At 35.3% G+C, this 13,637-nt stretch overlaps 2 protein-coding genes across 2 annotated transcripts in view; one reads left to right on the forward strand and one right to left on the reverse strand.

Annotated features, from left to right (window-relative positions):
• The first annotated feature begins 1,092 nt into the window (after nt 1-1,092).
• LOC136819684 (presenilin-1-like) lies at nt 1,093-6,319 on the forward strand. Its single transcript, XM_067075926.1, has 10 exons — nt 1,093-1,490; nt 1,796-1,940; nt 2,064-2,131; nt 2,376-2,526; nt 2,769-2,838; nt 3,349-3,447; nt 3,686-3,876; nt 4,444-4,648; nt 5,033-5,145; nt 5,551-6,319. Exons 1-10 carry the CDS (start codon nt 1,141-1,143, stop codon nt 5,704-5,706), a joined length of 1,548 nt encoding a protein of 515 aa, XP_066932027.1. The 5' UTR covers nt 1,093-1,140; the 3' UTR covers nt 5,707-6,319.
• Nucleotides 6,320-8,305: 1,986 nt separating this feature from the next.
• LOC136819847 (uncharacterized) overlaps nt 8,306-13,637 on the reverse strand; it is a 45,336-nt gene continuing 40,004 nt past the window's right edge. The window contains exons 50-60 of the mRNA XM_067076091.1: nt 13,404-13,637; nt 12,879-13,022; nt 12,518-12,667; nt 12,337-12,381; nt 11,887-12,042; nt 11,382-11,672; nt 10,908-11,192; nt 10,461-10,610; nt 10,072-10,227; nt 9,615-9,758; nt 8,306-8,686 (exon numbers count right to left, since the gene is read on the reverse strand). Coding sequence (XP_066932192.1) covers nt 8,670-8,686; nt 9,615-9,758; nt 10,072-10,227; nt 10,461-10,610; nt 10,908-11,192; nt 11,382-11,672; nt 11,887-12,042; nt 12,337-12,381; nt 12,518-12,667; nt 12,879-13,022; nt 13,404-13,637 — 1,772 coding nt within the window. The 3' untranslated portion in view covers nt 8,306-8,669. The remainder of the gene's footprint in view (nt 8,687-9,614; nt 9,759-10,071; nt 10,228-10,460; nt 10,611-10,907; nt 11,193-11,381; nt 11,673-11,886; nt 12,043-12,336; nt 12,382-12,517; nt 12,668-12,878; nt 13,023-13,403) is intronic.

Raw genomic sequence — 13,637 nt, forward strand, 5'->3', positions numbered from 1 at the left:
ACAAAAGTAGCATTTCACCTAGATCTCCTTAAAAACTGCATTTGTCACACCAAAAAAATATAAAATAGAAAATAAAAAGACACAAAAAAAAAACTCAAATTCATGGAAACAATGACAATTACACATAAAATTCTCAAAATTTCATAAAATTACCCACATTTTGAAAATTTGGCAGTCTGTAAGGCAATGAAAACAAAAATGTACTACCTTAAAAAGTTGATTAATTTTTGCTGTTTTCGCAAAATTTAGTCCACGCAAAAATTTTGAAGGCCTTTGATTCGCGAAAATTAGTCCACTCAAAATTATTTCGAATTTTACAATCGCGAAAATAAAAGTTCGCAAAATCAAATCATTTACTGTATTTAGGTAGACTTTCTAGAAAACATTTTACAATCAAAACATATTACGAGTTCAACTCTTCATTTCAATTATAAACTCTAGTAACATCCTAAAAGTACTTTCTTTGAAGTTTTTTAAAAGCTTTTGATGGCTCTATTTTTGATTTTTGGATTATTGGTATCGAGCACTTTTGTTTTAATCTGTTCACCCACACAATTGATAGAAAGATTTCTCTGATTTCTCTATAATATATCCTTGTGCTCACAATATTGGTCCAGATAATGAGTTGAAAAAATAATACCCCTCTTGGTGGGGTGATGTGAATTATTTTTTGTTCAATTTAAGACACTTGTGAATGCACAAAATATTTTTAAAAGTATCATCCAATCAAACGAAAGTCAAGTGTCCAATCAGAAACCAGATATTTTGTCATCTTTCAATGAATGTGTATTTTCATATCAAAATGAAAACATATGGTTTTTACTAAGCTGACATTATAGTTCCAAAAAGTGCTATTCGTATTGTTATTAAAAGTTTTAACAAATCCATTGGAACTGTATAATCTGCTTTCATTCAAACTGGTCCATCCAGAAACATTTTGAGTTTGCAAGATCTTTTATGATTATTATTGTTATTATTATTATTATTATTGCATGTGTATCAACACTACAACTTTGTCGATAAAACCTGTTTCCATCAAAACAAAAACACACTATTTAAATGGGTACCAATGTATCTCAATATTTTTTCAATAGCAAAATTTGAATTAAAAGAGACAAAGTATTCCAAAGATGGTTCTAGATGTCTCAAAATAGAAGCAATCTATCTGAACGAACAAGATTACTCCAAGACACAACAAGTGGGGAAAGTGAAGACGAATTTTCTGTACCAACAGCGCAAATATTAGATCCAAATTCAACAGGAAGAATGGATGTAGTACAATCAGACAACCCTGATGGTGCAGCAAATGTACCACCCCCTGCACCTCCTGCACAAAATGATACAGAACAGGATGAAATGGATGAAGAGATGCTTCAATATGGTGCCAAAAGTGTTTTGATGCTAATCGTTCCTGTATCTGTTTGTTTACTGGTTGTCGTGACAACCATTTCTTCTGTGACTTACTACACCACAAATCAAGGAACTTATTTGTAAGAATAGTTTGAAATTTTTTGTTGTTTGATCTAACTTTGAAGGGTCTTGTAGATTCTGATTTTTATTTTTTTCTGTCCAAAGAAACAAATAGGGTCCAAAGTACTCCTCAACAGATCTTATTTTGATTTCTGTTTAACTTTTTCACTTGACTAAATGCAATTTTTCAGCAAAAGAGGAAGATTTATCCAATTAATTTTGTTTTGAGCTTTTAAACTAAATACACTAGGTGCAACTCCCAATTTTCCTTCCTAGCCTTGGTGAAATCAACATGCAGCTTATTGACTTTTCATTCCTTTTCTAGAATCTATACACCATTCCATGAAGAAGGACCTATTTCTTCTGGAGAAAAGTTTGGTCAAGCTTTAGCAAATGCGCTCATTGTGATAGGAGTAATTCTTGGGATGACAATCTTCTTGGTTTTACTCTACAAGTACAGGTGCTATATGGTAAGTTCTTTATTATTATAAGTACATTTTTAGATTATACTATTATTTCCAATGTGCAAATGTTGAGGTGCCTTATCTTCTGAAGGCTTGGACAAGTAAATAATTTTGATTTTTATTTTTTAGATAATCGAAGGATGGCTTGTTATTTCGTCTTTGATGTTGCTGTTCTTCTTCACGTTCATTTATTTACAGTAAGTAGACTTTTGTTTTGCTTCACTGATGCAAAGAACATCCCAACTCAAATGTTATTCTCTTGCGAGGAAGTGATAGCAAACTACCAAGAAGTCTACCTCAGTTGTTTTTCACTACCACTCTCCTCTCTCATGGGGCTTTAATCATTTTAAAAATGTGTTTTTGCCGAGTTTTAGACCTCTTCAAGCCAGTTCAAGCCTCTTGCGATTTCAAAACGCCACAATAATTTCTTCAACATTTCAGAGAGCTGTTACGTGTTTACAACATCCCAATGGATTACATGTCAGTGGCGTTGTTGATTTGGAATGTTGGTTGTGTTGGATTGATATGTATTCATTGGAAGGGACCACTCATTTTACAGCAAGCCTACCTTATTCTCATTAGTGCCCTTATGGTAATTCATCTTGTTTTTAGCCCTTCTCTTTTTTTAAAGATAACTCAAACAAACCAGAAGTTCCTCAAATTCCACTGCTCACCTTTTGTTTAGCCCATAGTTAACCAGACTAGATGACTTGAAACGGTTGAAAAACTTCTAATAGTTAGGTAACAGGGTTATTAAAATTATATTCATTTAACTGTTTATTAGTGAAAGTTATGAATGACGGTTAAAAAATTCAAAATCATTTTTTCTTCTAGGCGTTAGTTTTCATCAAGTATTTACCTGATTGGACACTGTGGTTTATTTTAGCAGCAGTTGCACTTTATGGTAGGTCCTCCATATAAATTGTTGTTATAGCAGTGCTTGCCGTATAAGCTCATATCAACCTCGTTACATTCTATTTGATGAAAGATCTCAATTTTTATTTTTTGTCAATCAGCATGCAAAGATATTTTATGTTCACAACTATACATTGGGCTATTCCATTAAATTTCCATACAGGTGGAGGAACAAACCTTTTCAAGTCAAAAAAGATTTCTTGGAAATGCGTAGATACCCCCGGAAAAATGGAAAAATTTGAAAAAGATTTGTTTTCATACCTGACGTTTTCATAAGTGACTGTGGACGAACTAAAATCAGTCTTTTACACCTTGAAAATTAAAAAAAAAAAAAAATTACCCCCTGGAAAAACAGAAAAACACTCTTTTAGACCCCCTCGAAATTCTGCTCAAGTCACCCCCTGGAAATGTTCGTCCACCCCCTTGTATGGACATAAAAGGGAATGGCCCATTTCTAGGTTCGGATTCATGTTTGACGGTTATTGTTTTTTTATTTCAGACTTGTTTGCTGTATTATGTCCGAAAGGTCCTTTGAGAATGTTGGTCAATCTAGCTCAAGAAAGAAATGAACAGCTCTTTCCTTCCCTTGTTTATTCATGTAAGTGACTGATCCTTGTTGGTACTTTTCCTTTTTGTGAGAGGATTCAAGACATTCTGTAATATATCTGTAAATCGAAAACACTTCCAATTTTTAACCAATTAATTAAGCCATTTTTTGAGGTACTGAATTTTGAATGAAACTGGTTTCGATCATTCTATTTTCCTTTAAAGATGTTATTATTGACTTAACTTGCTTTTCAGTTTCTAACATGTTTATTAATCTTTTTTTATTTCAGCAACGGTCATGTACCTGATCAACACAGTGACAGACGATGAAGCACAAGGAACAACAGCCTCATCACCAGTAGAAGACAGCGAAAGACAATCTGGTATGAACAGTCCACCTGCACGTTACTCAGAACAACCTACATTGTTAACACAACCAGGGGAAGTGGAGATTGTTTCACCATCATCACCACCTGTTCAAGTAAGTTTCAGATCAATTCACTGGCACCATGTAATTGATGGATGGTTTTTGTTCAATCAAGGTCTTTGAAGAGCTTGTATGTGATTACAAAAACATCAATTTAAAATTTGTATTTCTTTAAGAAAACCAAAAACACTACAGACTATTTCACGCCCTACATACGATCATCAGATATGAATTAAAAATGTTTGAACAAATTATGTTTCTTGGTTATACTTTGTCAATTTATTCATATTATTTGTTTGCGTTTGAACATCTTGCTAGGATGATTATGAATTTGAGTTATGTCTTCTTGATGAATCAGCCTTGTAAGGGCTTGTTAAAAAGCTCCATTCAACATATAACACATATTCTTATGGATGAGGTTCTAGTTTAATATCGAATGATGCCAAACTTCTGAATTTAATCGTACTGACGTGCTAACTGCTGTAGAGACTCTTGATGTCATTTAACCCTATTAAATTCGAACATATTCCCTTTTTAGCATTATAGTTAAAAAGTTTATTACAAACTACCAAGACAATTTAACTTTCCTTTTTTCACTCATTCTCTCCGTCTTCTTTACAGTCGCCATCTAGCGAAGGTGGACATGCGAATAGTGGGTTCACAACTTCTCCCTCATTGGATGACCACGCTAGACACCAAGAAGCAGCCCAATCATTGAACGGTGACCATTCCACACCACCGACCAACACCCGACAACAACAACAAGGGCAACAACCTTCACTGAACACAAATCAAGTTCAAATGGAAGAAGAAGAACAAGAAGAAAGTCAGTATTTTATTCTTCTTTAAGACTTTAAGATTTTAAGATCTGAATCGGGTTACTGTACATCTGCCAGTTCTTTTTTCCCTTCCATATTTGTAACACTTCGAACCAAGGCTAAACAAATCACGTCCGAGATTTTAAATAGCTTTAAGTTGCAATTGTTAATTGGTCCTTACTTTTATTTAACATTACAAAATGAAAGGACTGGTAATTGAGAAGAATAGTATTAACTCTTCCTTTACAGTTCACCATTTCAGTTTACTGCCATACCAGAAATTGTTACAATTCGAATTAGTTTATTCGTTGTAGTCGACTACCTTTCCGATTGTCAAAAAATAAGATGAACATTATTTTCATATCTTAACCAACTTTTCTCTTCATTTTCAGGGGGCGTCAAGCTTGGTTTAGGAGATTTCATTTTCTACAGCGTGCTTGTTGGCAAAGCATCAGCCAATAAAGATTGGAATACAACCATTGCTTGTTTCTTCGCTATATTAATTGTAAGTCTGCACCATTTTTTCAATGTCAAGCGAGTTTCAGCAGAAAACATTATGATTTTTCTCTTCTAGAAAAAAATTGTACATGTGGTTGCGGTGAAGGTTAAAGTATTGTTCAATAACTTTTAACTTCCGGACAAGGATCCTCGACCTTTTGGAAATCCTAAAGTACTCCAATATACTTTAAAGAAGTTAATGTCAACTATTGTAATTGTTAATTTCGTGCAGTCTATTCTTCTTAAGCAATTTTGTTTAAAATATTTCAATCATCCTTATTTACTCTCAAAAGCAGATCATTAAATCATCTCTGGATAATCTCTGGATGAAAGTAGAAAAGGAGGTGGGGTAAAGGATAAACAGGTCCAAAAGGGAACCTTATCTAATGAAATTACTTTTTCTTATTTTCAGGGATTGTGCTTAACATTATTACTATTGGCAATTCACCGGAAGGCCTTACCTGCGCTTCCCATCTCCATTTTCTTTGGGCTGTTATTCAACTTCGCTACACAATATCTTGTACGGCCGTACGCCGAAACTTTATCAGTCAACCAAGTATTTATATGAGATCATTGGGTCGGTGTTTTACCCAAGGACATTACGATTTCATATGATTACCATTGCGTTGTTTACAACAGACCTTAATAAGAAAATAAATTGCTCTTTGATTTGTTCTTGTGTTTGGCTGAGCCATGGAGGCTAGAGTTGAGACAGCGAGGCGAGGAGCCATAATTTACTGATGGGAAAGCTAATGTAGAACAATTCTCTTGAGAGGGAGAGACGGAGAAACTCTTTAATTTATATAAATTATCCTATAAAAAATTATATTAGTTTTAACCGAATTCGGTGGAGAGATCCTTGTAATAAAAACTCAATTTGAATATAAAAGATAATATTCCTTGTGCAAAGTTTTCAAGAGCACATAGCTCACAGTATAAAAATTGCACGGTGATATTTGTAGTAGCAAAGTTTTTGTTTTTGAACTTAGCTGTGCAATAATTTTCTTAATGACAAGCATTCAAATCATTCAAATTGATTTTATTATCATATATTTTGTAAATTTTTGTTGCATTCATTTTAGATTACTTGTATTACACACTTACGTGTATAGCTTTGTAAAATTCACTATTAGATTTTTAGGGTATAGAAAGATACTAAATTAAAATCAGTTAAATTTATTATAAGTTGAAGTCTTCTTTTTCCTACTTCTAATTCTATTCAATTCTTTGTCCGAATTACTCTTAGGTTCCTAATAAACGAGGGGTCGGGAGATTTTTGAGATTTTATATACAGGCTAAAATCAGGCTATTGAGAACATTGAGTTTAAAGCCAAAAGGGCTAGAGTTCAATCTCTAACCTTACTCAGGCAAAAAAAAGTGAAGCCTTGAAAAATGCGCCGCATTTTTGACGACAGATTGAATATCTAGACATTGATATTTTTCTCGAAATTTAGCGATAAATCTTAGTTTCAATCTGTCATTTGTGTAAAAACCAGGCGAGCCGCTCAAGGCCGCGCAACTTTGGTAGGATTTGTTGGCTTCAAATCCTACCAAAGAGATTGACTTCTAGCCCTTCGGGCTTATGCTTCATTAATTGAGAATAAACAAAGGGGCCTTCTCTTTGACAGCTGAAAATATTCTTAAAAATTAATAAACGGTGGGATCCTAATAAGGTGGGGTTGGAAAATTTTCGAAATATTAACAAGCGGGGGGGGGGGGGCGTTTATTTGGAACCTAAGAGTATACATTCAAACTCATGAAAATGTTGCTGAAAGTGGTTCTTTTTTAAGAGCACAAGATTTCGCAATAATGTGACAAAATATTTCCCGTAACATTTGTTAAAAAAACACACAAATTTTGCTTTATAAAAGTTGGTCCGAAAATATTTTATGAAACACAACGCATCAAATAAAAGAACGTCACGCATCACATATAATTAAAAAGAATATTAAGATTAAGATTTAGATTTTATGATACACACGTATAGTGGTGGTTATCATCATTGAACTTAGGAGGGCTCGAGTTCGATATCCACCGTGTCACTACGATTCGCTTGGCAAGTGAATACACCCTCGCCCGGGCCAACTCATGCCATGTGGGGGGAATTGGGTACCATTACTCTTATTCAAGAGTGTAGGTAGATCAGAATGACATTGTGAAGAGCCATGGCACTCATAAGGTTCGGCCTCGCATGAGCATCGCTCTCCTAGTGTCATTCGAGAGTCATGGCATACGCCATTGCTTGGCAGCGTCTATAAAGTGGCAGTGTCGCTCAGCGCTGTGATTCCTACTCCTTCGGGAATATGAGCCATCCCGAATGATTCGGATGGCATTATCTACTTTCGCGGGCAGAAACTTTCGCGGGCAGAAACTTTCGCGTTTTAATCAGATTCGAGTAATTTTGCACGGCTGACGATTATTGATATTATCGCAGTGACTAGGATTCGGAATGGGAGGAAGAAGTGCAAATTGTTTATTTTTCATTTATTAGCATGTCACTCTTTCGACTGAAGAAAAAAAATGAGGTTTGAAATAATTTTTTATTCACTTTCCCTAGCCACTCGCGAAAAGTTATTGCTACTAAAATTTAACATTCACAAAAAACCGCAAAAGTTTCTTCTGTGCATTTTCTTCAAAAAGTAAAAATCGCGAAACATAAATCCGGCGAAATTTCGCGACTTTTCGGTCTCGCGAAAGTTTCTGCCCGCGAAAGTTTCTGCCCTTAAAGTATATCTATCTATGATACAAACACAGTTTTTTCAACTTATAGGAGTAGTCTGACACGGTTTTTTTTGGGACACCCTGTTACTTACAAAGTAGTGGTATATGCTTCTTTGCTGAATTATAGCTTAGAGGAAACTTTTGAGGAGCAGAAATAATCTGAAAATGTACACTGTCCTAAAATGAAACATGTATCTGATATGAAACGGAAACATCTATGTAAAAATGAAACCTTTAAACTGGACTTGGGGTTATGGGGTGATGGGGTTATTCAAACAGTTGTAAATTTATGACTTTTTGCCAAAAAGTGCTGAATTCTTTTCTGTTCAATTATTAACTTATCCTATGAAAAAGAAATTAGGAATAAGGAATATCGGCTATTTAAAATCATGTAAAAGTGGGAATAAAAGTTTCTAAAATCTCCTACCAAAAGAAACGGACATAAATTTAGTCTTCTTGAACTCTTTTCTTTGAATATAAAAACATTCCCATTTTTGTTTGGAAATAAAATTTACAAAAACATTTATATTAATTTAGCTATCACTTCATAAAACCTATGAAAACACAAAACTATAAAACTTTTAAAACGAGTGACAAAAATTAAGATTTCTGCCTAAGGCTAAGAAATTGAAAAATGTAAAAGTTAAAGTACGATAAAGCAAAACCTTGAATTTAACTTCGCTTACTGGAAAAAACTTAAAAATATTAAATTAAAATATAAAAAGAAATAAGGCACAAGAAAATATAAATACAAAAACAGTCATAAGAATTAGCAGTGTCAGCATCGATATTTTTATGCAAGTGTCTTCTCTAATAGTACTTCATTCCTGTAAAAAGGAAAATAAAAGAATGGATGAGCTTATCAAAGAAAAAAACTCTAGGCAGTACGGGAAACATTGTACGTTTTTATGTTTTTGGGGCTACTCTTAGGTGCCAAATAAACGGGCACCCCCGCTTGTTAATTTTTCGAAAATTCTCCAACCCCCCGCTTATTAGCCCCCCCCCCGTTTATTGATTTTTAAGAATATTTTCAGTTAGCAAGAAGAAGTCACCGTATTTTGCTCCAAAAAGCCTGATTTTAACCTATATTTACCTAATTTTTGGGTTTTAAGAAGTACAATCTCCAACCACAGATATCTGTAAAGCCCGAAGGGCTAGATTTGCAGCTTTGTTCAAAAAGTGAAGCTCATCTTTGGAAGGATTTCCTACCAGAGTCACGTGACTAAAATATGCAATTTCACCGGTTTGAGAGATGTGAAATAGCGTTTGCCACCTAATTTTTTTGATATCGCGCTCCGAAAACAATCAAAATGCTAGATCCTATCCATCGGCACGAAATTTAAAAAGTCAAATTTTAGCTTCACTTTTTTTTGCTGGAGAAAGCTTAAAGCTGCAAATCTAGCCCTTCGGGCTTAGATATCTGTGTCTCCAACCCTCTCGGCAATAAGGCAAAAAATTTTCACCCCCCCCCCCCCGTTTATTTGGCACCTAAGAGTATACTTGCAATGCCAGGGAGTAATTTTTGATGTTCTCTAAATCTTGTTGCTCTAATGCTTAACCATGACATAAATTTAGGTGGGGCACTTTTTAGTTAGAGCTGTAAAAGGGGTGCAAATCAATTTTAGGGAAAATGATCTTTATTCCAGAATTTTTCGCAGGGTCGTCTAAAATTCGTGAACAACGAAAGATTTCTTCCCTTAAAATATCATTCCTTTCCATCCACATGTAAAGCCTAACTTAATATAACAAACTTACTGCATGGTCCGACGTAAGACATTGAGATTGCACCCTTTGATTTGCACGTGGCCACGGCCATGGTACACGGGTTGCCGTAAGTACGTCCGTCACTTCCGCAAATTGGCGAAAACTCACGTGTGCATGCTTCAGAGCATTTGGTACCTTAGAAATAAAATATTGATAACATCATGATAAAACAGACCTGGAACCGAGGAATAAAACAAATAATTCAGATACATAATCGACATTTCCCAGATTTGTTGAGTTGTAAAGAGGGTTCAAACAATGTTGATACTTTAACAAAGTATACTCTAACAAAGCCATCATATGCTGATAAAGTCACGTATAAGATAACGAAGCTTTCTAGACAAACAATCTTTTTTATCACTATTATAAGAAAAATTCTGAGTTCCCCTAAATCAACATAATTTTCAAGAATAGCGAAATGATGGAAGAACACAGATTTTTCACTTACCGCAGTCTTCGATACGTTTTCCACGCATATAGAATTGAGCATTACAGCTTCCACAGTAGTTCGCAACACATTGTGCGCGCGGGTATTTCGGACAATAAGCACCAGCGCATGGGTTGCTCACGCATCGCACTTTCGGTTGTCCCCTACTGCATTTTTCTAGAAATGGAATGATAAAATCAAAATTAAGGAAATGTGAAAAATTGAAATTGAAGATCAAAGAATAAAGAATATCCAAAGAAGCCTTATCCCAAAGTTTGACGAAGGTGCTTATATATCTGATAAGGCTTAAAGAGAACACAAAAACTTTGTATAACAAGTCTGAGTGTAAAATAAATGGATTTTGTGTTTGAATATCAATAAGCACACAATTATGAAAAGAAAGTTCTTACTGCATCTTCCGGAGTGCGCCTTTCTGATTTTTCCGTTGCTTATACACATGGCTTTACGTAATTCACAATGATTGGCGTACGTCTTGGAGTCTGTTCCGCACACTGGACGGTAACGGAAACCGCAACGCTTGTTCACACGGCATCGGTTAGCTAAAAAACGAATATCAGTAAATATTAGTATTGAAATTCTAAATCCACTTAAATATGTTTAACCCATATCGAAAATCTGATCGAAATATCCGATATCCCATAAAGCAAAGTCTATTTTGTTGAGGGGCTATTACAGATAATGAAAATTTTACTTTCGTCATCTTATTTACTGCTCTCGTCATGGGCAAAATTTGCCTCGGCCCTGTGGAAATCTTTAATTTCTAGAGTCTAGCTGAAATCCACTTCCGCTAAAACTAATAAATAATTTGCATATAACAGCTTTAGTAGAGAACTTACCACACGGACCGGTATGACGTAACACAATTGATTCATCACGGCATGTATCTTGTTGTAAGCGACATAAGCTGGCGTACGTCTTTCCGTTCGTTCCGCAGACACGATTTCTATCGGACGGACATTTCAACGGACAGGTCGGTTCTTTACATTTTCCGTGATGTTTGAGTTGAACACGACCTCCACTTCTACAGGTACCAAAGTTCATCATGCACTCATTTCCGTATGTTCGGTCGTCTGTACCGCAATACGGGTCCCACATTTTGTTACAAATCGGACTGCATTTCACTGAAGCGAAAAAAAAACAAATCATATTAAGTAAGTGACAAAATGATTATTAAGTATACCAAAATCCGAAAGAGAGTTCGGAATGCTATTTGGAAGAAACACGAAGGATACGCAGATAATTTACACACACAAGATTTAATTATAGAGTGATTGCAATCAAGAAGTTACGAAGAAGCTCATTTTACATACCGCATTTCCCGAAATGTTTGAATTTAACGACACTTCCGGTAGCGCAGGATTTTTGCTGCAATTTACAGAAACTTTCATAGGTGTTGCCGTCAGAACCACAGACTTGCTCTTTGTCAGCGGAATCGCAACTGTCCGGACATGCAGGGTTTCCGCATTCACCTTCATAAGCAAGACCGACTTTCCCACCAGTTTGACAGGTCTTTTGTTGCATGATGCACTGGTTGTCATAATTCTTGCCATCTGTTCCGCATTGAGGTTCGTAATTAAACGGACAGACCTTGACGCATTTTCCTGGAAGATGAAGAAAATGGTCACGTTATTAAAACGAGGAAAGAAAATAGTAAGAAATTGGCTGGAAATTTAAACGACTTTATTCCAAATTTAGATAATGAAATTCGAAGAAATCTTTGAATAACTCAAGAATAGTAAAGGGTCAAAAGGTTCTAGTTCTTCTGCTGCGAAATACGTTTAACACAAAACAATGAAAATGACAAAACGTCCATACCACACTCCCCATCATGCATTTTAAAGATCTTTGAACTTTTCACACAAGCTTTCATTTCCATTTCACAGTTATTTGAGTGAGTTTGACCATCACTGCCACAAACTGGTTCATATACAGCAGGACAAATCATCGAACATTGTGGTACACTGGGTCCAGCTGTAAAGATGACGAAAGTGAATGAAGAGTTATATCACACCACGAAGAAGAACCTTACGATAAATATACCTCCAACTTATATTACCTCTTCAGCTTGCACACCTATAGAGTAATTCTATATGAAAAGAATTGCACTCCTCGCGTTTTCGAATTCATTAAAACCGGCTGTAAATAAAATTTTTGTTGGCGAAATTATTTCAGAATTTCAGAATCGACCACTTTATATGTTTAAAGAGATTCAGCCTATTTGAGCAAAAATTACTACTTCAACTTCAAAATTATCATGAGTTTTACCTGCAGCAAAGGGTTTGATCAAAGATCTTGGTTCTGGACGAATAACTAAAATGGAAAGATGGCGAAATTAATAATTTGATTAAGTCTTAGGCAAATAAAATATACCGATATGTTTATTAATTGTATGTGTTTTGTAGAAGTAACAAGTCATAAAGAAGAAACAATCATTCCACAAACTTACGGCAGTCGACTTTCTTGTCATTCACAAAGAATTCAGCATTACATCCACCACAATAGTTGCCTTGACAACGAGCTTTAGGGAAAGCAGGACACGTGCTCGTGTCACATGGGTTCACTGCGCATGTCACGATTGGAACGTTGCGTGGACATTCTGAAAATGTGCAAATAAAATTAAGTATGAAAGTTTTCATAGTTAACAAACTTTTCAGGTGAATGAAATGGCAAATTTTTCTTCAAGCCTATATTGCTATCATTGGACCTCAAAAACAAGCTTCGGTACTTTATAATGTAGCAGAAAATTATTTCATTTGATCTTACATTAGCCTAATTTTTACGTAAGAGCTGTCCGAAAAAAAACGTACCAGAACACTGTCCAGTATGCTTGATAGTGAGCGAATTGTCCAAACATTTCTGATAATTGAAGACACATTTATTGGCCATCGTTTGTCTGTTGGAAGCGCAAACAGGGTCGTATTCGAATGTACAAACTCTCATGCAACGTTGCTCTGAAATGATGCAAATTGTGATTTATTAGAATTGACTAGAACATGAATTAATGAAAAGTATATGTTCACTGGATATGAGAACAAAGACGGGTGGAATATGTAGTAACTTAACTCACGTTACGACAGTTGTAAGGCACTATTTCATTATCCGTTCATTTTCGCGAGTGAACTAACGATGGTTGACCTCAATATTGAAAACAAAGAATGATAGAATCCAGAAAGGTCTTTTCCCAATTAATTCTACTTTGAATCAAGATTTTGGAAGCAACTGTGAAATCCAAGCTCCAATGCAAATTGCGTACTTCTCTAAGTAAACCCCAATCTATTCTCGGAACGGAGACAAATTCTTTCCAGTAGTTTAATCTCAAATCGATAACCTACCTCGACTCAAATTTGATTCTTCGTCATCATAACAGTTGGGTTGTCCTTGGCCAGGAGCTTTTTCAGTACCTTGTTTCTTAACACCTTTCTTATCTACACACCAACAATAACCGGTGGAGCCATGGCATTGTATTTGTTTGTAAGCGCCGCTTTCATCACATTGTGGTTTGTATGAGCCAATCAGAAGAGGGCCATTCTCTGCTGATCTCACTTCGTTCTGACATGGTGTCAAAT

The sequence above is a fragment of the Clytia hemisphaerica genome, unplaced genomic scaffold, assembly GCF_902728285.1.
Source record: "Clytia hemisphaerica strain Z4C2 unplaced genomic scaffold, Clytia hemisphaerica genome assembly, whole genome shotgun sequence".
Lineage (NCBI taxonomy): Eukaryota > Metazoa > Cnidaria > Hydrozoa > Leptothecata > Clytiidae > Clytia > Clytia hemisphaerica.

Excerpts from the sequence above, each read along its gene's own strand:
- LOC136819684 (XM_067075926.1), top strand. The coding sequence starts at position 1,141 with ATGTCTCAAAATAGAAGCAATCTATCTGAACGAACAAGATTACTCCAA. Across the intron at positions 1,491-1,795 it reads ACAAATCAAGGAACTTATTT|AATCTATACACCATTCCATG; the intron begins GTAAGAATAGTT and ends TTCCTTTTCTAG. Across the intron at positions 3,448-3,685 it reads TCCTTCCCTTGTTTATTCAT|CAACGGTCATGTACCTGATC; the intron begins GTAAGTGACTGA and ends TTTTTATTTCAG.